The sequence below is a fragment of the Mustela lutreola genome, chromosome 2 (genome assembly GCF_030435805.1).
Source record: "Mustela lutreola isolate mMusLut2 chromosome 2, mMusLut2.pri, whole genome shotgun sequence".
Classification (NCBI taxonomy): domain Eukaryota; kingdom Metazoa; phylum Chordata; class Mammalia; order Carnivora; family Mustelidae; genus Mustela; species Mustela lutreola.
Window position 1 is genome coordinate 219795784 of NC_081291.1, and position 24276 is coordinate 219820059.

A 24276-nucleotide genomic window follows, 5' to 3' on the forward strand; every position below is an offset into this window, starting at 1 on the left:
ATTTCTTCGAGGCTTGAGTGCTTGAGAAAGAACTCAGGCACCGTGTTCGGTAGGTGTCCCCCTTCATGGGAAAGAGGCGGTGGTTTGAGAAACTTCTAGTAGGTGTGGGGATACTCTAGGATCACATAGCGTTCGGTTGGCTTTGACATGACCGTATGATTGCTACCAGTGACTAAGAGAAAATGTCCTGGGTGCTCTCCTCTCTTTGTTTTGAATGAAACCCAGGCACATGGACATTTAAGTTTATCTTTCCTTTGGATTTGAGAAAACACACACACACGCACCCTGTATTTTGTTTTTCTGTTACCGAGTCGGTGGGGAGAGAGACGGAGGATTTGTGCTCATACGTAGACTTATTCACTACCATTAATCTGGGTGTGATTGTGCAAATAAGAAATGAAACTCACATATTTATCCCCAAAGCAGCCTCCTTTCAGCCCCAGATCACTTAGGAGAAAGCAACGTCTTTTCTTTCGGTGTTCTTCGTGTACGATGACCAACCTTTTATATCTGCAAGTGGACGTGGGCAGATTTTGCCCAGGACGTCTAAGCTGCCAGCTTTCCCGGTTTGGGGAGGTGTGTGGACTGAGACCTCATGTACAAGGGTGGACGATGAACCAGGAATAGGATGTGTCCAGGAACAAAGGGGACTGAGTGTTCACCATCGCCACCGAGAGGGACAGTCAGTCTGGCAGGAGGTGCTGCCTGGCGGATCCTGGTTTTGTGCACAGGACGTTTGGATGGAAGGCACCAGGAAGAAATGCAATTTCTAGAAAAAGCCTCCAGAGGTGTCACACCAGGCAACGAATGAGGCAGGGAGGTGACCTGGTTCCGCTTCAAGTTCGGGGTAGTAGAGACCAGAGTTTGGGGCTGGGAGAGAGAAGGTTGTAGCCCGTAGGGTGGGTTTGCAACCTTCCTGTGTTCCCACAGTCTGGAGTGTGCAGGCATCTGGAAGCCGGGCTCTGTGACGCTCTGCTCCGCATGGAGATCTAATATGCCAACTCTGCCTAAACCTCAGCGGGAGCTGAGGTGGGAACTTTCCATCCTCTGCTACTCCTCTTTGAAAAGGGGGAGAAAAAGAATTCGGGGTGCTGCACAGCAACATGTATCAGAAATATGCTGTTTAGAATGTTTACAGCTTGCACCTGGCGGTCGGAGAAGCACCTCCCCAAAGTTCTCAACCTCTCAGGTGTGCACCGATCACCAGGCCAGAAAGCTCTAAATCTGTCTCCGGCTGGTGTGATCAAGCCTCGAGCTGCGGGAAGCCCAGAATTCGCCTGTGCTGACATATTGCGAACGTTGCCGCGAACACCTCAGACACAAGAAGCTTTCAAGGCGAAAAAATCAAACGACTCTGGTCTCCATCTGGGGCCTCTGGGCCCTTCCTCTCTTTCTTTTAACATACTCAGAGCAACCAGGAAAAAAAAAAAAAAGAAATTCAAAACCAGAGTGATAAAACACTAACGCAGCGTTCAAATACTACAGCGGGATATGCCCTTCTTTGCTGTCAGCATGCAATGCACAGAAGATCTGTATTCCAGAAGGAAGGGATGGGCACACAAGGTTGTTTCTGATATAGACCCAGAGGGAGGAAGAATGAAATTGGAGTTGCTGATTAAGCCAGGCCTTTAAACCACCAGGCTCTGCACACAAACCTGGTCATTGGGTAATATTGTTCAACAAGTGAGTCGATTCCACGTGAGGGTTGTTTTAGGGATTAGTGTCGACAGGAAATTTACTACTGTTAATCTTAGTTGTACCAGTGATTTTTTTTTTTTTTTTGGCAGGGGGGTGCTCCAGGTGGAGTGTTTTAATGACTTCTGTGTGCATGTCAGACCTGGGATAGATGTGGTGCTTCGAATCCACGGTTTTCGGAGTAAACACACTTGAAGGGTCATCAGTAGGAGAGGAGGTTGATATCTGCTCCTTTTTTAAAAAAAAAATATTTTATTATTTATTTCACAGAGAGAGTACAGGTAGACAGAGCAGCAGGCAGAGGGAGAGGGAGAAGCAGGCTCTCCACTGAGCAGGGAGCCCAATGGGGCTCGATCCCAGGATCCTGGGATCTCAGGGCTCTGGGATCATGACCTGAGCTGAAGGCAGCTGCTTAACCGACTGAGCCACCCAGGCACCCCAGTATCTGCTTCTCGTTGTCAGTCTCTACTTCTGTGTACATTTGCATAGCTTAAAATGCTCTCATGAACAACCTTCTGTTTCATTCCCTGGCAGCCTTGGGAGGTGGGTAGGAGGCCGTGTCAGGTGATGCTCCTCGTGATGTCGGTGATCTGTCCAAGGTCACACAAATCACAGGAGGAAAGTTGTGCTCATCTGGCCAGCAGGGCAGACAAATTGTCTCCATGGACACTCGGTCCTGAGATGGCTCTGGGCTTGGGGTCTTGCTGCAACCTGGCACCAAGGGTGGGCTGTGGTCTGAGCCCTTGGAACAGAATGAGCCTGACTGGCTTACATCTTGGCCAATCCAGAAACCAGAGTCTCAGCACCATCACCTCAACGCTTAGTTAACTAGTTACTGGCCTCTGGGAAATATATGTGATGTCAGACTCATTATGGAGACAGCCACATTAATTTTTCAAATGAACGCATTGAAACGATATGCTAATTGATGGGCTTATCCGTATCTTTCTTCTTCTTCCTCTCTCCCTCCTTCCTTCCTTCCTTCTTTGTGAAATTGAACACTGGATAACTTTAGACCAGCTGAAGATAGAACTCGGTGTCATATCGTATGGAGAAGGCCCATATGCCTTAGCGGAAACCTGAAGGTACAAGTCAGGTTGAAAGAATTGCCATGTAAGATCTTTTTAAGCCCAAGAAGCAGCTCGGAGCAGGAAAATGGTGATCCTTCTTTTCTCTGGAATCCTGCTTGAACTGGGACACAGGGATATCTCATATTCTGCTCATCAATTATTCGTATGGAAATAACATTTCTCAAGTGCTTGAAAACATTTTGCTCTTTTAAGCATATGAAACACTCGTAATTGTACTTATAGAATTAATTTGCACAGCAAGCAGCTTTTCAGAGGAGAGAACTGACTTGAATCTCAGCCTGGGCTCTCTGATAAGATGGTTTAAATTTGTAGGTTTCCTATTAGTGAGTTTGTTTGTGATTACATAGGCATGTGGGAATGCTAATGTTCCTTCCTGAGAAAGGGTGTTCTTGGGAGATAGTGGGCTGAACTGTCTTCAGAAACTGAACTCCCTCTCAGGCAGGACCTGCCCTCCCACACGCAGGAAGAGGGAACCTTGAGGTCCCTGTAACCTGTCTCCCTGGGCATCCTTCCAGCCACCACAGATCTCGCTTCAACTCGGGGGCAGACGTCGCCCTGCGTCTCCCAATTCCTCAAGAAATTAAAAATAGAGCTTCCCTATGACCCTGAAATTGCACTACTGGGTATTTACCCCAAAGATACAGATGTCGTGAAAAGAAGGGCCATCTGTACCCCAATGTTTATAGCAGCAATGGCCTCAGTCGCCAAACTGTGGAAGGAACCAAGATGCCCTTCAACGGACGAATGGATAAGGAAGATGTGGTCCATATACACGATGGAGTATGATGCCTCCATCAGAAAGGATGAATACCCAACTTTTGTAGCTACATGGACGGGACTGGAAGAGATGATGCTGAGTGAAATAAGTCAAGCAGAGAGAGTCAATTATCATATGGTTTCGCTTATTTGTGGAGCATAACAAATAGCATGGAGGACATGGGGAGTTCGAGAGGAGAAGGGAGTTGAGGGAAATTGGAAGGGGAGCTGAATCATGAGAGACTATGGACTTTGAAAAACAATCTGAGGGTTTTGAAGGGGCGGGGGGTGGGAGGTCGGGGTACCAGGTGGTGGGTATTATAGAGGGCACGGATTGCATGGAGCACTGGGTGTGATGAAAAAACAATGAATACTGTTATGCTGAAAAAAAAAAAAAAAAGAAAGAGAAAAGGAAAAAAAAGAAAGCTCTTTGCCACTGACTCTAGAACAGAGCTTTGGGGAGAGCTCCTGGGACGTGTTGTGAGCTTATGAAAATTCCCCTCAACACTATCGATTGGTTTCTTCCCGCATTCTTCATCAGTAACGAGTGGGAGCTCCTGATCAATACTAATTAATTGTGACGATTTGGTTTAATTTGGACCAGTCAAGAAAAAGCGCTATTTTGTTTCCACGTACATTTTTCTTTTCTCCTTAGAGGGCTTCTCCTTGTTTTTGGGAAGTGACTGATGTTCATTAACTCAGGCAAGCTGAGAACAGGTTTGGCTCTGAATGCTCTTAAGAGTTACTTCAAACTGTGATAATGGGTTTTTGTTCTGATTTTTGGCCTGCGCAAAACCTAGTGTAGCAGACTGGCAGAGTCGCTAAGGCAGAGGACAGGTGGCTTTGCCGGCTTTTTGGAAGCAGTCACGTGAGCAAAAGCCATTCACCAGCCGTGTGCTCTGAAGACAAGACCTAGCGAACTCATTCCTGGGGGTTCTCGGGTACCTCCTTGCCTTTTTCACTCTCTGTGAAGGATGGGGCCACCAACATCAGGGTCCAGGGAAAGAGAAAACACAGCCCTTTAGTTAAAGAATGATTAAGGGGAAGATAACCCGTTGTGCTGAGTGCTGAGTGTGGGGCCCTACACACATTGCCTGGCTGGGAAGTCAGCCTCTAACAAGGCGCCAGATACAAACTTTTTCCTTTAAAACTACTCAATATGTACCGTTCATATGATGATACATTTTCCTTATGTACTTTCTAAACCACTGTCCTGGTTTAAGCATAGCAGATAGATAATTGGAAACGTTTTAGGGCATGAACAATTAATTTGAATTTAAGTCATTTTTCACATAAGGAGCACAAAAGTTCCCCGCTCTCTGTGCTTGCTTTACTTCGTAAGGGACTGGGGGAATCCTCCTGCATCACTTTGTGTGCCCTTTGTAGTGGTGAGTGATTTCTGGTTTTGCATTGTGTTTTGTAGAGGGTTGGAGAGGGCTCCAAAGTGTTTGGTCCATGGAGACGGGAGTTCTAAGTCTTCTCTTACAGCAGGACAGGTGTGACTTAGACCAGCTGCACACAGCAGACAGGGTGCACAGGGTTTCTGGGCCTAGATCTTAAGAAACCAGCAGCTTTGAACTTTTTGTCCCTGAAAAAGCTTGCTGTGGGAGAAGGCAGTGGCCACCTGAGAAGCCTGATACTCTGGACCCGTCCTATCGTGAGAAAGCGCGGGCTAGCTGTGCGAAGCAGCGGCGGCTGACATGCCTGACCAGCCCGGGACGGCGCCGTCTCTCCCAGCCCCACTGCAAGACGAGTGGTAATACCTCCCAGGTGCCTCTGGCCCCAGGACCCTCTCGCTGCAGCACACGGACGGTTCCACACAAGAAGTGCCCAGCTGAGCTCACCCTCCTCCAGAACCGGTGGGCAGAACAAGCACTTCCTGTGTTTATGCTGTTAAGTCTGGGGCAGCGGCTGTCTGTTACAGACCTGCGCCTGTCCTCTTTATTAGCCTGGCGGTCAGCGATCCTCTCCCTCCTCCTCTCCTTCGAGGCCATTCCGGACTGTTCTGTCTTCTTGCTGGTAGGACTGTCATCTTTCCCGGAAGCGTACCTTTAGGTTCTCAAAAACCAGAACAGAGATGTTGCAAAACAGGATCAACTCCAGCCTTTTTCTGCACATTTGTTCGAAAAAGTATTTGCTCAGCACCTGCTCTGTGCTAGACATTGTTATCAGAAGGAGTCAGGGCGTATTTTAAAAGAGCAGCGCTGGGAGAATGGGGCCAGAAGTCCTTAGTGACAAATGGATAGGCCGTGGTCCTGGGGGTGGGGGAGAGGAGGGCACACCCCACCCCTGAGGAGCTGGAGGAGCGTTAACTACAAAGGGACTGTTTGCAAAGATGTGCACAGGGTTTAGGGAAACCTACACAGAACAGTGCAGCACCTCAGACTAGCAATGGCAGAGCCTGAGGGGAGGCGCCTGAATGCGGAGGGGAGGCGCCTGAATGCGAAGGGGAAGACGTCTGGAGAGGCAGCCTGACAGGGACCGTGTCCTGCTGCTGAGGGACATCCCTGAGCTGCCCAACAGTGCAGACGTACAGGGTTGTCAGATTTAGAAAGTAAAAGTATGGGACGCTCCATTAAATTTCAGTGTCAGATAAGCAAAAAATAAAAATTAAAAAAAAATTAAAGTATAAGTATGTCCTACGCCATGTTTGGGACATAGTTATACTAAACATTTTTCATTGTTTTTTCCTGAAGTTTGAATTTATAGGCAGTCTGTATTTTATCTGCAACGTTGGCAGAGAAAGAGGCAAGGGACTTAATGACCAGATCTCTCTTTCTGTCTTCGGATTGTCTGTCATGCCGTCCGTTGGAGGAACCCAACCAAAGCCACAGGACGATGGTTAGGACAGGCAGAGAGCAAAGCTGAGGAGAAAAGCTTGAAAAAATTGCATTGTGTCTTGCCCAGGCACTTTTGTCACTGAAGCCTGGGTCATCAGCTACCCCTCTCAGCGTTCCCTAATTTTAAAAAAATGTAGCTTATTATACTATGAGTGATGGCAGATGTACACAGACACAGCGGCAGGAGTTTTGAAAGCAAATTCTGGATTGGTTTCAGAAAAAGCACAAAAGAGGAAGGAAAGAAGGAAGGAAGGAAAAAAGAGGAAGGGAGAGAAAGAAAGAAAGACCATTTATTAATATTGTCCCTTTAACTGTGTAGTGTCATTGGTTGATGAAAGCCCGTCAGCTCTATTTTTGGAAGAGCAGTTAGGCAGTCCGTGAACGTTAGTGTGTTTTCCAGGTGGTCAGTTTAAGGTCTCAGACCCTCTCAGGTGTCATCCAGGAGCAGAGGGAGGTGGCCAAAGACTGGGGAGGGGAACTTAATAGAATGCAGCCAGGAATGTGTGCAAAGCTGTGCACATCTCCACCTGGCCTGAAGAAGAGCCCCGATGGAAGCCCAGGCCAACTGGGAAGTGGGGGGGGTGTGAAGAGCAGACACCATCACCCCCTCCTGAAGCCAGGTTTATCAGGGCAGGAAGGAGCGCCGGCAGTTTTAGCCTCCTGGGATTTGGGCTGCCTGGGGCGTGGTCAGGCACCCTCCAGTGACGTGGGTCTGGAAGCCACAAAGAAGCTTCCAGAAAAGCTGCCTCCCTGTGGCCCATTGAGCCTGTGGATGAGTCACCCACCTGCCCTGGGGAAAAGGAGGCCTGCCAGCGACCCCAGGAGCTCCCCAGGAGGGCGGGAAGAGCAGCGGCCAGCCTGGGGCCTGGGACTTGGTCTGGGAGGCACGCAGCCCTGGGCTCTCTCCAGGCAGCGTTTCAGACAGCAGAGGCTGAGATCTGCCTTCACTGTCCTGGAGAGGGAGGAGGTGGTAGGTTGGAGTCCTTAGTTTCAAACTTGTCTGACTGCGGGACCAGCTGGTGAAGAAGTACAAGAAGCAAACATCCCTTCCTTCTAGTCCAGCGCAAACCGGAGCTAAAATCTCCCCCCTCTCCTGCCTCACACAGCCGAGAGAATCGCTCTTTTGGGCATGTCAGGGAAGACAGTTTCCCACAGAAATGAGGACTTAAGCCCCTTTAATAGGAACCAAATTCCGAAAGTTCAAGAGGAAAGAAGGATAATCAATATTACAGGACCACTGAACTTGAAATACCGTTGTTTATAAACTTTGTTTTTTCCAGTATTGATTTGAACGTGTGTATATAATTATTATTTTTAACAGAAATGGTTGCTTGTCGTGATCGAGAAGTCTAAGTATTTGCACATCGCTAAATCTAATTTAATGAGACATTTAAAACAATTCCATTTCCTTTGAAAGTTCCCTCCCTCCGCCAGAAAACTGACTGACTCGTGGATGCTTCTGACCTGGGATTCCTCTGAGTTCTTGCCAGAGAACTCCTGTGCCAGCAGCCACTTTCCTTTTTCCTATTAGGATTTGGAATTGAGTCGACCAACGATCGACTGAAAGATGTATTGATTCCACAGACCCAGACGGGGGGTGACGGTGGGGGTGGGACATGGGAAGACCGAGACACGGCCTCTTTCACATTTAGGAGAATTCTCCTTCCAGTAATTTACGATTATGCGGAATAGAAGCTCGCTGCCATGTTTGTGCTTGGCAAGGGCCCTCTTCAATATTTCTAAAATGCCTTCTCTTTCGACCCTTCCACCACCCCGGACCCTGAAGATAATTGAAAATTGAACTGTGCTCCAGCATTCACTTAGAAAGCAACGTGTCCTTGGATGTCAGAGAGAATCTTTCCTGGCTAGGTGCTGATGTGAGCCAAGTCATTCCGACGTTAGACTCTTCCTATCATAATGAGCTCCCAGACCTAAGTGCAACAAATTGACCTTTGAACGTGGCACAACTCATTACCTACAGCACTCATTGCTAATCACAATGGAGACGGTGCGTCTCCTCGCCTCTGACCTTTCTTAGATTTTAGAGTTTCAGCGTTTCAGTGCAAACATAAAACCTTTGGCAGTTTGAATTGATGTGCCCTCACCGAGATTCAATTTCCCACCCCTCCATAAAGCAAGCGTTTTTATAGCATGCTTTGCAAATGGGCTAGGTCATCAGAAACAGCCCACGAAGGGGTGAGTTGGAGATTATAGTGCATTTTCTGGCTACAGAAAGTTCTCTAAATGTTCCTCCAGATAGTGGCACTCAGTAAGTGTTCATAGGATTTTCAGAAGAAAATAGAGAACTGTTCAGCATCGAACTTTTGCTGGGCTCATCTGGGAATCAGCTGCTACCATGATGCCAGCTCCGCAGCATTTCGACATTTTAGTCAGTTACTTTTAGGTTTCTCTTTGCTTTTCGGCTGTTGCCCTGTTTGCAGTACCCTTGGACCTGCTCGGCTGGCTGTAAGGTCTGGCAAGAAAACCGTGTCTGCGCCTCCGTTTGCTCACCAAGGGGTGGGAGAAGAGGCAATCCTGTTTCTGGTCCCTGCCATTTGTGGCTTGGCCATTGACAGGTGGTTCAGCTGTGGTGAACTGTTTCACATCTCTTGGCCCCATTCCTCATTGTGGGACAATGTTGTCTCTGGGCTGTTGCTATTTTGACGCTTTAGGATCCTGGGGTTGTCCCTTTCCGGGACACTAGAGGAGGTTTGACGTCTTTGGATTTTATGTTCTGCACACATCGAAGGAACAGTGCCTGTGAGACCGAAGGAGAAAAACGATGCTATTTCCCGGTGGAGGCAGTGGAGGGGAAAGAAAGCACAACGGGCAGAATCGGGATAGGATTGTCAGAGCCTGTGATAACAAATATAACTATTTCAACAAAATGGGAAAGTTTGTTCTTTCATTGGACAGACTGCATGTCCGCATTGCTGCTTGCAGAACACGAACAGAGGCTCATTTTTTTGGACTTTCCGTGGTATGCATTTGGGTGTGTGTAAGGCTGCCTGACCAGCGGCTGGCCTCTCGGTGTGGACAGGTGTAGACGACAGTAGTCCACTCATCACAGGAACACAAAAGAAGCGGGCGGCCTCCTACAGCTGAACCATGCACACCTGCACACATAAAAAGGTTGCTGTCAGCCCTCCTGCTATCCCTGAAATCAAATTGTTCCTGCGATTTCTTTCTTTCTTTCTTTCTTTCTTTTTTTTTTTTTTTTTTTTTTTTGGTTCCTGCGATTTTGCTTCCAGAAAATATTCTAATTCTCCTTTGAAACTTTGTAACCATTTCACCTGAGGGTTTGGGTAATGCTCCGATGCCATGCACTACTGATATCGTGTGTGGGGTCACCGACAAGTGCCCCTCTAGATCCTGGCAAAGGAACATTGAGTTATAGCCACTCTTGGAAAAATGTCTTGCTTTGCATTTTCTATAAACCCAGCCCAGAGAGACTCTAAATTATGGCAATGAGTGGAGGATTTGAACTATAACTTTGAAATTTCGAGCCAGATTAGGTGGTGGAAAGTGAGAATCGTGTCTTAAAAGACTCAGGGAGCTACCTGCGGATAAAATGAGCAGTCTTATTCTGTTCACACATCTCAAAGTTGAAAAAACTGTAACATCTTGCCAATTACATATCGGAGATGGAAGTAGACTGTTAGGTCACTCTGGCCATTCACAGCTGGCAAAATATATCTCTGGTGTGTATTTCCTCGGTTCAGCTTAAAATGACTTTAGTGAAAGGTCGGATGCCTCAGCTCTGGGGAGCACTTCTATTCTCTAACAGACCGATGTTAGACATTTTCCCCGAACATCCTGCCTAAATTGGTTTTCCATATCAGTTTCTTGATATCTGCCTCTATTAATGTTCCCTTGAGCAACTGCAACCCCAAATGGATATTTTATCACTGCTTATATTTTTGATCTAGACGGAAATGCTTCCATTACCTCTGTTGATCATCAGAATGCTTCAAGGGATGCTATTTCAATGCTGATCCTTTGAAAAATGATTTTTTTTTTTTTTTGAAAAAAGGCTATTTAGAAACTGAGTAAGATTAGATCATGTTGCCTGACACTGGAAATTTCTCTGTTTTTGGAATTCTTGAAATAAAAATACTCTGCTTTATTTTTGGTCTGTAAGGACTTCTGTGTGTGTGTGTGTGTGGGGGGTGGTTTGATGGCTCCCCTGTCAAAGCGGGACATAAAAATTCTTGCTTAAACAGTGACAATGTCTCATCAGACCAAGCACGGTTCACATCTGAATTTTTCTCAGGGGCTGGCTCTCCGAAACCAGTAGGAGGTATGGGGAGACTCCGAACTTCACCACGACCCGGGAAAGCGCTTCTTATTCCATTTCTTCCTCAGATGAGTTGTTGGAACATTATCATGAAATAATTCTTTAAAGCAAAACCCAAACTCCGCTGTTGGCTAGTCCTTCTGGGTCTGGATACCAGATGTGGCTCACCTGCTGAGCCCAGATACCACCTAACCTCATTCTGTCCTGGGCATTTGACTTTATTCTCTTCTTACAACTATGTGAATCCATCTTTCTGGCAAGCAGAATAACAAATCCAAAGCTTAAAATGACGGCCCTCTAAGAAGCTCTTTCCAACAGATCAGCTTGGCCATGAGCTCGTAAGACGGTGGCGTTTGAAAAAGCAAACAGAAGCGGTGCGTCGAGCATACGCAAAGGAACAGGGAAGCAGAGGCTAGTGGGGTCAGGACACCAGCCTGCGTGGAATTTAAACCCACAACTGACTGTTCCTGCAACCAATTTATGTCTACACCTTTGTGACAGAGGCTCACACCTCTGTGCAAAGCCATCCCTGTCCTTAGGATATTATGACATGACATGCATGGTCACGTTCAGGACATTTGAAGGATATTTAAAATATGGAAGTCGGCAACATGAGTAGTCTTGTCTTTCTTGCTGTGAGTGAGAGGAGCAGGGAGTGAAAGGAGGCACATGATACATGACTGGACAGAGCGTCCGGGCTGGCGGCAGCCTCAACTCTGAGATCTAAGCAGCAGCCATGTTCATCAGCCTGACCACAGCTGCACCTGCCATGCAGCTGCCTCTGGCTTCGCTTCACAGACACCCCCCTTTCAGGTGTCACCAGAGCATTGCACCCCCAGAGTCAAATTCTGTATACGCAATGGACACATCTGCCAATGGCCCTGCACATCTAAGGAAGCTTGTATTTCCTGAAAATCTGCACAGGAACATGCCTGTCCACTGGGATTAGAGGCACAGGGCCGAGAGCCAGGGTGGGAATGTGTCCGCTGAGATAGCGCAGCCCTGCCGCTTAGCTGCTGTGGGGATCCAGGAAGAACACAGAAACATATGCCAGGGCTGAAGCCGGCCATCGGCACATGGCTGGAGGAAGGCCTCACTCACCAGACATTGCCTCAGAGCACAGAGGAGAAGAGGTCTCCAGGCCAATGTCTGAACACAGTGTTGGTCCCTTTCTGGGGGCGCATGTAATGCTTTTTCTATCCACGCTGCTGCCTCGCCACAGCCCGGGGCTCCTCTGCTCTGTAGACTTAGGAGCTTTTCCCTTCCTGCCTCACCAAGTCTGGAAAGCAGTCCATGTGCCTTAGCTCCTCCTTTCCCTCTAAAGGCACGTTCTCTGGAATGATAGGCAAGGGGAGCAAAGACCTTCAGGTTTCTACATTAATGAGGTGAGCTAGTGCTCCTTGGAGGCTGCTTGAAGATGGCCTGTCATTATGACTGCATTTTCTTTCATTTTAACACCAGAGAACTTTATAAAATTCTCCATGGTGCTGAAATGTTCAGAGTTTAAACCTTTGAAACTTTGAGTGTTAGCAGGTAGGGGCAAATGAGCCCGAGAAGATTTCACCCTTCTGAAACGGTAAAACCAGGTCATATAAGAGAAAGGGAAAACAGTTAATATTCCAAAGCTCTGAAAGAAGAAAAAAGTGGTCTTGGAGCAGATTGAAGGGAGGATGCTACATCCTGATTAAGGAAAACTCACATTTGTTTCCTGTATTTTCAAGTATTCCAAGTTACATACTTTCAAAAGTATGAGAGGGGAAGGCTATGGAGTCAGAAGCCATGGTAGGAAAGCCTGAAAGTAATGTTTGGTAAAGAAATATTGGAAATATTTCTTTAAAAACCCTGAGGTTTTAAAAGTACTAAGTGCTGTAAAGAAATGGCCAGCCATATCAGAAATTGGACAAATGCACATAGCAGAAGAAAAAAAAAACATATAGTTAAAAGGGAGGAAAATATAGCCAATGTACAGCGATATATATTTGAATTTGTTATTAGCCTGAAATAAATTCAAATGAATTATATGCTCATTATAATATATGTGTAAGTAGATGAGGTTCATCTACAAGAAGCTGAGATCCTAAAATAACAACAGCCTAAACAAGTTATCTCTTCCTCATAGAAAAGGTAGGTAGTTGAGGGCAGTCAGGATAGTTACAAGGAGCATTAAGCCCCTGTATTGCTCTTTGCATGGGACTTTTTTTTTTTAAGTTATAGTTTTTTATTTTTAAGATTTTATTTATTTATTTGACAGAAATCAAAGTAGGCAGAGAGGCAGGCAGAGAGAGAGAGTGGAAGGGAAGCAGGCTCCCCGCTGAGCAGAGAGCCCAATGTGGGGTTCGATCCCAGGACCCTCAGATCATGACCTGAGCCGAAGGCAGAGGCTTTAACCCACTGAGCCACCCAGGGGCCCCAGCATGAGACTTTTGATTTATGGCCCAAAATGGCTGCTTAAGCACTAGCCATTGCATCTGCATTCTGCCCAGCAGAAAGCTGGTAGGAATAAGAAAAAAAGTACAGAGCGTCAGCTTTCTTTTAGATTTCTTTTTTCCCACCAACATCATACTGGCTAGAAACTAGTTGTGTGGCCATACCCAACAGCAAGGAGGTTGGAAACCTAGTTTTGGGTTTATAATTAAGGAAGGGGGGATAAGTGGATGCAAGGAGCAGGTTCGGCCACAGTCCATTTCTGCTTATGGAGTTTCTGGAGCACGTACGTATCTGGCTAGCTTGTGTGGAGGGCTGGTCTAAGGTGATGGATGACTCCTTTGTTCTCTGTCCTCCCAATCAACCTGAAGTCATTTTTCTTTGTCAGCATGTGGACAAAGGCAAATTGTGGCTTTTCAGGGGGGTGTGCTGTAAGGGAAGTTAGCTGCTGATTCCTGGGAAGGAATTTTCATTCTTTGCATGTGCTTAAAAGAGGGAAAGAAACATTTGGTATGTTATCCTCACCTCTCAAAGGGTTCTCCTTTACCTACTTTGATTCAAGCTATTCTCCTGTAAGTACTAAAGAATTTTCTATGAAAATAAAATGAAAGCCGGCTCTCTGATCCCTAAACACATGGGGGATGACCCCCTTTCCTTACGTAACATCACTGCCCTTCCCCTGCCCCCCTATAAACCAGGCCTGCCTGCAGCAAATGGTGGCAGAGACAACAGAACCACTCTCGCTAGATTCAGCACAAGGGGGTTATTACAGGGTATCAGCACCCTACAGAATTTCTGAAAGGCAGGGAAACCAGCCTGTACCGTGCACCTCCAGGAGCATTGCATCCAGAAACACCTGACCATGCAGGCTGTTCCAGCAGAATCCCCGCCAGTGGGGCTGCCTGGCTCATGACTGCCAGGCTCGTACTCCAGAGAGATCCAAAGCCTCTGCCTCTGTGCTTGTCAAAGACGGGGTCTTTCTGTGTTTGCTGGCCACTGCCAGTGCTCACTTCTGCCTTCTCAGAACTCACTGCACTGCACCTGCCTGGCTGGCCCTCAGTCTGGGGAGCAGAATCGTCCTTCTAAGACACCTGGGAATGGATTTCCTCCAGCAGGTCAGCATCTGTGGTGGAGCCAGCTGGTGGAAGGAGAGGGTCCTGGGTTAGCCAGTTTGCATGTCACCATCTCAGGTAGTGGTAACTGTAACTGTTCTTTATATGTGACAAGGCAGGCTAGTGCACACTTTCTCCTTGTCCCTCTAAAACAAGTCTCAACTCATGATCATCTCCATCGCAAACACAGGGAAGCATCTGAACCCCAGAAAGGCAAATCTGAATACACTCAGTCGGTTGGAACTTGAATTTGAGCTTTCCCTGGTGAAGCTTTTTCTTCATACCTCATTTGCCTATCTTTATTTTTTTTTTCCTAGAAAAATGTAAGCATTTTGGCTGGTGTTATGGGCTGAACTGCGTCTGCCCCTCCCAACATTCATTGGTTGAAGCCCTGATCCCCTAGCACTCCAGAATGGGACTGTATTTGGAGACAGGGTCTTTAAAGAAGTGGTTAAGGTCAAATGAGGTCATTAACATAGGTCTTAATCCAGGACAACTGGTTCTTATAAGAAGAGGTCAGGACCCGGACTCGCACAAGGGTCGACCATGGGAGGACACAGGAAGAAGATGGGTCTGCAGGCCCAGGAGGGGGGCTTCAGAGGAGCAAACTCTGCATGCACCTTGATCTCCGACTTCCAGCCTCCAGACTGTGAGCAAATCCAGTTCTGCCTTTGAAGCCCCCTGCTGGTGGTACTTTGTTCCACAGCCCTCGCGGACCAGTACAACTAGGAGCCATTTTGCCTCTCCAAAAAAAAAAAAAAAAAATAGTTTTTTCAATGATATTTCTGTCTTCTTGTTTGTTCTGTTCCTGGCCTTAATGAATTTTGGGGAGAATTTGATCTCAGCAGCACCTCTGTGCAGCCAGAGGTTACCTAAAGGGCCCAGCCCCATAGTCTTTGTCTATAAGCAAGATGCATGGATGTCGGGGGCAGAGCAGTGGCCTCATGGAGGCAGAGGCCGTAGGAGCTGGAAGTAAGCCAGTGCTTTCAGCCAGCCCAATTAGGCTTTGCATTAACAACAGCCCGTTTTGCACAGTGGAGACTGTGGGTTTCAGAATGCCTCTCTTTTAGGACACCAGAGAATTTCTCTCTCCTGGAAAAGCTGGGAGAATCAAAAAGGTGCTACCTTGGTGTGTGGAAAGTTACAAGTGGGAAATATGTGTTTATCGGGTGTGCGAACACAGGAGATGCAGGCAGCCCTCGCTCCTGCTGCTGCTAATATCTGACCTTGTTCATTAATCTCTACTGCTTAGCCAAGACCTGGAAAATTGCAATTCTCCGCACCAGCAGCCCCCATTCAATAAATCCCAAGCCAGCGGGCAGGAACGAGAAGCCGCTTGGAGCTCAGAGCTCTGGTGCCGGCTTGCTGGCATTCCACGCACAGGCCCAGCCATGGGGGGAATGCTGTAACTCATGGCCGACTGGGTTTGTCCCCAGCTTTCTTTTTTAAATTGGCATTTCATAAGATAGATACTGATGCCAGAATTTTTTGGAACTAGGCATACAAAATTATCTTTAGTATTTTTTTTGTGAGGGAGGACATGACCTCCTCTCTAACACCAGGTCCCTTGTTCCCTGGGTGCATTTGGATTCAATTTGAGGCTTAAGGGATAAGAATTCCATTCTTTGCTTGCTTTTCTTGCTGGTCTCTTTGCTTTCCCTGTCTCAAGGGCCTGGGTTTGTGTCCTTGTGCAGAAAGCCACACTGGCTATCCTTTCCCAGTAGGGGACCTGGGTGCCAGAGAGGGCGGAGACCCAGCTGAGAAGCTCCAGGAGCTCACGTTACTGTGTATCAATTAGTTTAAGTATATCAAGGGCAACACAATGGACAGATGTGAATTCTTTCCACGTTCATATTATACCCTGAAAGACAGTAGGGCATTCTAAGAACTTTAGTATTACAATACCCCATTTGCAAGGCATACTTAAGTTAAATGACTGTTATTTCTTAATGGTGTGCTAAAATTTAGGTCCTTTTATAGTAGGCTCTGTGCTGTGCCTCCTAATCAAGGCAAACTCCTACTCAGGACAATTATATCCCAATTTACTGCTTATGCACAAATTTCTGATCTACAGGATTAGGACTTGGGAGGTAATTTGTTTCTATAAAATACCTCTTAGAACATGGAGAGTTATAAGTATGTAAATGACCGTGTGTGCGTGTGTGTGCGCGCGCACAAGCCCCCATGTTCATGACTTACTACCAGTACCTCTAGGCAATGACTCTACATTGTCATAAACTCAGAAACAAATATATTTAATAGTTCCTTCGGTCAAGCATGGGGGTTAATATGATGCTGAGTTTCAAACTTTTTATCAGATCCTGGGCTGTCACAGGATCCAGGAATAGCTCTTATGTTCTGGATGACTACGTGTCTGTTAATTTCTAAGGAATTTATGCTAATTATTTGAAGTCTGCTACTTAGATTGTGGATGCACGGATGGAGAATAATTTTTCAAAACGTGTTGTTTCTTGGCAGTGCAGAGGCCCTGCCGTCCCTCCCTGGGCAGCTGGGTCTTCACCTCCCTTTGGGGACAAGCCTCCTCCCCTGACCCTGTGTCTTTCCTGGAACCCTTGACTGACCTCATAACATGCAGGCGGGCATACAGCGCGTGCATGCGCGCGCGCGCACACGCACACACACACACACATTGTTTTCGGAATTTATGAAATTCCATTATTTATTTGTGCATTTACCTTTCTATTTTCTGTTTCTCCCTGACAGAAAGGGTCTTTGGGCTTCTTCTTTTCTCTCTCTCAGCCCTTAGAACAGTGATGGACCGACATGAGGCCTTCTCCACCATTTGCTGCATGGTAAAATTTGGTGTAAATTCTCCTGGACTGCCTAGTAAATGAGCAGATTTTGCAAACTGTTTAATTGTATCATGTGTTTAACTTGGACCATTTAAAAATTTTCTTTCCCCCTAAGAAATATTAGCTGGTCCACACAAAAGTCTGTCATGTTGGCCTCTAGGGATCTGAAAGTAATGCTACCCTGCTGATTAAAGCCAAGATTTGGAGCAAGGCTGGGCTTCCTGATCAGCCCTTGGCCAGCACTCACCAGGTGATCTTGGGAGAGGCACACCATGGTCTCTGTGCCTTTGAGAAATGGGGACAGTGGGCATTTCCTGCAGCTCTTGAGAATGCAACAGCCAGACAAGGGAAAGAATAAAAGCTCCTTTGAACCCTTTAGGGCCCAAAGTTAGGTGAAGTGTTATTCTAGGTTGAATTTTGTCCCCCAAATTCATATGCTAAAGCCCTGCACCTAGTCCCTTAGAATGAGGCCAAGTTTGGAGATAGGGACTTTGATGAGGTGATTAAGTTAAATCTAGGCTTTTTATGGTATCTGACCGGTGTCCTTAAAGGAAGGAGAAGAGATGCCAGACCATGTGAGGACACAGCCGGAAGGTGGCTGTCGGCAAGCCAGGCAAAGTACAAGTATATACTTATATATACTTATATAAGTATCCCATGCTTGATCGAAGGAACTATTAAATATATTTGTTTCTGAGTTTATGACAATGTAGAGGTCTCTGGAAAAATGGAACCCGCTCACGTGTTAGTCGAGGACTTGAGCTTCAACTGAGAGAGAACGGATGTCTGTCATCCAAATTGTCCAGTCGGGGGCACTCTGTAATGGCAGCCGGGCAGGTGGCCACGGGTGACCAGTAAGAACCTGTTGATGGGCTCTAGCTCTGATTGGAGGACCATTCTTCTAGCGCGGGCTCTGTGTTGATCAGAATACATGCACACAAATGGTATTTTGGCACGTCAAACCATTTTCCCCTACGAGGGATTTTCGCGGCCATATGGAAGACTTGCAGTATTCACCTGGGGTTGTCTTGGACTGGTAGTAGCTGCTTCCTTTTCTATTTATGATTCTTTATTTTACATTTGCCGTCAAATGATCTGTGGAAGAAAAACCACTTAACTCTATGAGGGAGAACCTATTTCATGCTCAGCGAAGGGTCGCTCTTATGACAATGACATCTTTAAGAATGGCTGCCTGTACATCTCTCTTAGGGCATCATAAAATCCACAACAGCAGAGCCACTTCCTGTCTCAGTTTCTGCAAGGAAAAGGCAGTATTTCAGGAAAATAGCATAAGGAATATCTACCGGACAGCACGGGGTTTCTTCCTGGGGACAGGGCAGGGCAGCACTGAATCCCAAGACTCTCGAGCCCTGAGGGGCGTCAGCGCTCACGGTGCTGGCCGGCGGCTGGGCTCTGGGCTATGGCTTGGTTGTCTGATGAAGTTTCTGCCGAGGGAGAGAAGTCTCGTTGCTTGGGACCATTGTGCAGCTGGTTCTGCAAGAGAAGACTGGTGGACACGGACTGGAACGGAGGCCAATAGAAGGGCAGGTAGATAATGTGGGGGTAGTAATGGCCCAGACGGCCTCACACCATTGAGACCAGGCCTGCCAGAGCTGGGGGAAATCTGAACGGCTTGTGGGGGCTTCCCGCCCACCTGAACTCACAGGACGTTGCAGCTGTGGTGGTGCCCCTCACAGCCCAGAGCTACGTGGTCAGGAAGTCGGGTTCCCTCTTATTCTCGGGGGAGTCGGCAATCACTAGCTTTTTACAACCAGCTAATTGGTCTGAATAACGTCTTGACCATTCTGCTGGTCAGCTTCAGAATGTCTTCACAGAGGGACGCACAGAAATGATAAAATCCCTGTACTCCAGAGAGATGGGGTAATAGCAGCCATGTGGTAATGGGCAGGGGCACTACTGCTCGCTCAGGCTGGTGGAAAACCATCACCAGGAACCGGGTCCCTATGCCTTTTGCCTACCGGGATTCTGGACACAAATGTCAGGTAGAGAGCCCACCCTGCCCAGCTGTAAGCCCGCACGCATTTTTGTGAAGTGACAAGTAGAAGCATTTGGGGAACGGCTACAGGGTGTCTGGAGATGAGAACAGCACATGTATTCCCTCTGCTCATTTACATCTACCATGCCTTTTGCACAGGGTCTGGGCCCCCTTCAGTGCCTCCAAGCGCCGGTGACTGGGGACTGGCAGAGTTGATATTCACATGACCTGTGGGTTGTGGGCTGCACCTGTCTTTCTGTGTAGCCTCAAGCACAGCAAACACCACCTGCCGTCCAAGAGGCTGGGGAGGGTCTGACCCCTTGGCGCCATGGTCTCATTGCCTGTGATGGCTGTGTGGCTGGCCCTGCTGGGAAGCGTCTCTTCCCCTCCCCTCCCCTCCCCTCCCCTTCCCTTCCTTTTCCCTCTGCATCAGGCCCCAAGCATTCAAGAGTCTGAGCAGGTGAAGGCCGCAGGGACTGGGGAGCCATGTGACTGCTCTAAGTCCCTTCACACGCTTTGCAGCTCTGACCTATCCTGCTCAATACCACTGGGCTAGGAATTCAATTTATAGCATGGCCCTCATCTGCACAGAACACCAGGGCCTACGTGGAACTGACTTCTAAAAATGATTTTGCCTCTGTATTTTCCAGATAAGCAAACTGAGACCCAGAGAAGCTATGAACCTTCCTGAGAGTCCCACAGCCATGAGACACATCCCTAAATCACTCTACTGGCTTCTGCCAGCTGCCTCACTGGGATCAGGACTACCTGAGGGTTGGGAGGGAGTCAGTCTCATCCCAGAGAAGGCTGGAGGGCACTGCCTGTCTGATGCGAAACTGCCTTTCCCTTGTTCCCTGGCCAGGTGCTGAGGGCAGGCATGGTTTTAGGCACAGAGGGGCTTAACAGCCCATCCAGAGCTCACCCTCCGTGGGGGTTTCTCAGGAGCTGTGTGTCTGAAGGTGCCCACCCCTGGATGGCTGTGAGTCCCTTCTCCGTACCCAGGCCCTGACCATTCCCGGTGGCACCCCTCCCTCCCCGTTAAATGACGCTTCCAGTGTAGCCATGCTCTGCATCTTGTTCATCAAGCTGCCCGAGGACTGTGCCCCTCAGCCGGTGCCACGGAGGCTTTGCCGGGGCACCTCCAGGCCTCCTGCTGCTGAGTCTGGGGCTCTCTGAGCCCTGCTTTCCTAGTCTCAGGGCCACACCAAGCCATCGGTAGACCCTTGCTCAGTGGTAGTGAGCCCTGTGCCCCCAATCTAGTTGTCCCTCATTTCTCCACCACATTCTGGGGCCTCCTGCTCTGCTCTGGAAATCCTGGTGGAAGGAGTCACAGTGTCAGAACTTCCCCAGGGAATGCCTGACTCTGCCAAGTAAACAGAAAGTAATAATTCCTGAAATATTAGTGCTTTCTTTTCAAACATTGTGATATTTTTCCAGCAGAGGGAGGAATGCATAAATCACTTTCAGCTGGAGATATTAGTTTCAGAGATGATTGTGACAGTTATTTTTATGACCCATGCTCACAATCTCATATATTTCTTAGATGTACGTAATTTTCCATACCTTCTCATTTGTCAAAAAATAATATTGTTGTTTTTGTCATGGTTATTAAGGGGACTCAGGTTGTTCAAAGCCTGCAGGTTGCAGCATTGTTTTAAATCTAAAAGGGAGGTTTTCTGGGTCCCCTTGAATGACAGCTGGTCTCCCCCATTGCAATCGGATGCAAGGGTCCCTCAGGGAGGAAGAGTATTTGGGGCTCTGAACTGTCATATGATGACTCCTAGTGCTGAAGGTGCTACTTACCTGCCGACATGGTTGGTGTCGAGGGTCCATCGCTGGGAGGGCCCCGTCCCAGGCTCATGCAGTAATGCTAAAGAAACGTGTTTAAGGTACTGACATGAGCTTCAGGGAACTCCTACCCTGCCCAGTGGCCCTATCCCTTACAGGTTCCCTGAAGTGCTGTTAAACTGTGAATGCACGGAGGCAGGGGCAGACAAACCCACTGTGTCCTCTGCATCATCTGGGCTCTCATGGGTTAGAAAAACATAGCCCCCCAAATAGTCCCTGAACATTGGGACATGCTAAGTGCACTACTCTTACGGGCACTGGTAGCCAATCCAATGTAGAGGAAAATGGGTCTATAGGTTGAGGTCACAGATGTATCCGTCTGGCAGGGCTTGCGAAGCCACTGTCCTCTCCTCCCGGAGGAAGGTGTGGTTGGAGGGATCTAGCAGATCAGCTTTGTCTCTGGAAAGACGGACAGGAGTCTGCTTAGGGTCTGCAAAGGGGATGTCACGTAGCTAGTTGCACCTGAAATAAGGTGCAACTCATGTGATGTGTACCCTTATCTTATCCTTCTCCTTATATCCTTATCATCATTTGTCTGCGTCTATCTTCTGTTTATCTTTCTCTCTATCTACCTGTCTTCTTTCTATCATCTATCCATCTATCTATCATCGATTATCTGTCACCTACCTCTACTCTGTTATCTGTCTATTGATCTTCTATTATCTACCTGTTATCTGCCTATAGTCTATCTATCTATTGTCTATCTACTGTCTATATATTATCTATCAATCTATCTATTATCTGTCATCTACGCCTTCTCTATTATCTATTGATCATCTATTATCTATTATCTACCTGTTATCTGTCTATTGTCTGTCTGTCTGTCTATCTATCTATCTATCTATCTATTTTCTATCTACTATCTATATATTATCTATCCATCATCTATCTATATAATCTATCTATCTATCATCTATCTCTCTATTACCTATCTTTCATCAATCTTCTATCTAGGAGAGAAAGAACAGAGCAAGCAGGAAAGAACAAGCCTGCCTCACTTGAAATGACCCCATGTCCTCCACCCTTTTTGTGAGGGGTGCTGCCTGAACATTATTATCCAAAATCACTGAGAAAGGAAGTGAGTGAATGACGAACTCAGGCTGCCTGGTGTCAGAGTCGGAGGTAGAGCCCTGTCCCTGCCTCAAGTGCCACAGACATTCCCATCTGGAGCTAGACGTGCCCAGTACACTGCTGGGCTCCAGATGCAAGTCCAGGTGGCAGTGAGGTCTTGACCCAAGTGCTTTGGGGTCTGCCTTGAGCTAACTCTAGGGCCATGTTGGGTGCTTCATCTGTAGACAAAGTAGTTTGAGTCTCAACTCTGGCTGTATCTTGGAATCATCTGAGAGCCTTTCACGAAAACAGGGATTCCTGGTGTTCCCCCAGGGCTGCTGGTGCATGTGACTTGGTTTTGCTACCAGAAGCCCTGAGTCTGGAGAGGGGTCCTGGGCCTGTATTTTTTTTTTTTTAAAGATTTTATTTATTTATTTGAGAGAGAGAGAGAGAGAGAGAGAGAGAAAGCATAAGCAGGGTGGAGAGGTAGAAACAGAGGAAGAAGCAGACTCACTGCTGAGCAGGAAGCCCTGTTCAGGACTGGATCCCAGGACCCTGAGATGACCAGAGCTAAAGGCAGTCCAGACCTGTTATGTTCTTAAAAAAGATAGTTTGGCAATTGTGATGATTAACTTTCTCCGGACTGAAGGAGTTGTGACAATGCTTCCTTTTTATAACTAGAGGATTTTATTTATTTGTTTGTTTTTATGTTTGGCTAGAAGTTGATGCTGATGCCCAGTGAAAAGGGACACTCAGTCTGAGCTTTCACTTTGTTTTGGCTTCTATCTTATTTTCTATAATTATTACAGTGTGGTTAGCTAAATCCTTCCAGTTTAGCAAGCATATTGCTAAGTCTCCCTCACTGGAACATAATGTAAGATCTGTGGAAGATCAACCAAATTGTGAAGTTCAGATGGGGTCATCCATTGGTGACAATGATAGAAACAGCAGCCTTCATTCAGTCAGCAGTTGCGTTGGCATCAGAAGTATATACAGGAACTCAGTGACTTTGACCCAAAGCTCTTGTGAATATCAGTTCCCCATTGGGTCAATATCTGTAGTTCTATTTAAATCGTCTCTATGAGGTTTTCAGGAAAAAGTCAAATCATAGCTAATATTTTTAACACCATGTGATATGTGGCCATGAGACATGGAAAATCACATACAGAAGGTATCTGAGGGGTTGGGACTGTGTTCTTGAGTTTCACAGTTTCTTGCAAGTGTAGAGTTGGGGCAGGCAGAGGACAGCCAAATCCTGGGCTCTGATGGGGGTCAGGAGAGACTCTACTCTGTAAACCAGGTCCTGTGCTGGGGATGGTGAGTGCATGCCGTGTGGTGACTGACGGCTTTCTGCCTTCCTGCTCTCAGCTCCGTGATGGCTTCATCTTTGTGTTTTCTCTTGTTACAGATGGGCAGAAGAAAGTTCAAGAAGAATTCGATATTGACATGGATGCGCCAGAGACAGAACGCGCAGCTGTGGCCATTCAGTCTCAGTTCAGAAAATTCCAGAAGAAAAAGGCTGGGTCCCAGTCTTAGTGGGAAAGCCCCTTCCTAGTATGCCAGAAGACACCGAATTCAACCATCATCTGTCAAGAAATTAAAAGAACAACACCCTAGAGAGAATCCATCTGCACATAATACACACATGCACACCTGTCCTGCAATGCATGTACAGAGACCCATGATATTTATTCCCTCATAGGAAGGTGTAGACAATTCAACTGTGGGTGGCTTAATCTCTGTTTATCTCTAGTACCATTCTAGTACCATTCCTCCTGCAGCTAACTCTTGATGTTGTAATAAAATGGAGTTACGATGCGTGATTCAAGTGTCTGCTTTGACTCTCCCTTTAGAGTAACCCAGGAAGTGACTAGCATTAGAGATGGCTGCAAAGCAGATGTCTTAAGAGGTAGGGCTGAAACACTGCTTCTGTGAGAAGCTTCCTGCTGGGAACAAGAGATCTACTCTTTGCCATACCTGTCTCACTTGAAGAGTATTAACTGTCAACTGGCAATGCATTTTCCTCTTATGATGGGAGTAGAGCTCTGTATCCTGGGTGCCAAAAAGCCAATCTCCCAGTGGAATTATGACTCACTTAGGAGAACAAGAAAGGGGAGGGCATGTGTCCCTCAGATATGCTCAGCAGGCACATCTCACAAATCCAAGGGGACACCCCCACTGCTGAGGCCGTTCTCGAGGTGGTTCTCGAGTCCTTCCCCATCCCAACCTCCCTGAGCTCCTTACATTGTGATTTGCTACTTGCTGGAGTCTTTCACCACAACCTGCAATTTGAGAAGCTGTCTGGCTTCTCTCCCATTAAGAGAACATCCTCCCCTGAGAACCTTGCAGGTAAA

General features: G+C 47.2%; 1 protein-coding gene across 1 annotated transcript in view; it reads left to right on the top strand.

Moving 5' to 3' along the window:
* The window catches only part of PCP4 (Purkinje cell protein 4), a 53393-nt gene extending 29648 nt beyond the window's left edge, over window positions 1-23745 (top strand). The window contains exon 3 of the mRNA XM_059164761.1: window positions 23331-23745. Coding sequence (XP_059020744.1) covers window positions 23331-23458 — 128 coding nt within the window. The 3' untranslated portion in view covers window positions 23459-23745. The remainder of the gene's footprint in view (window positions 1-23330) is intronic.
* The last annotated feature ends 531 nt before the right edge of the window (window positions 23746-24276 follow it).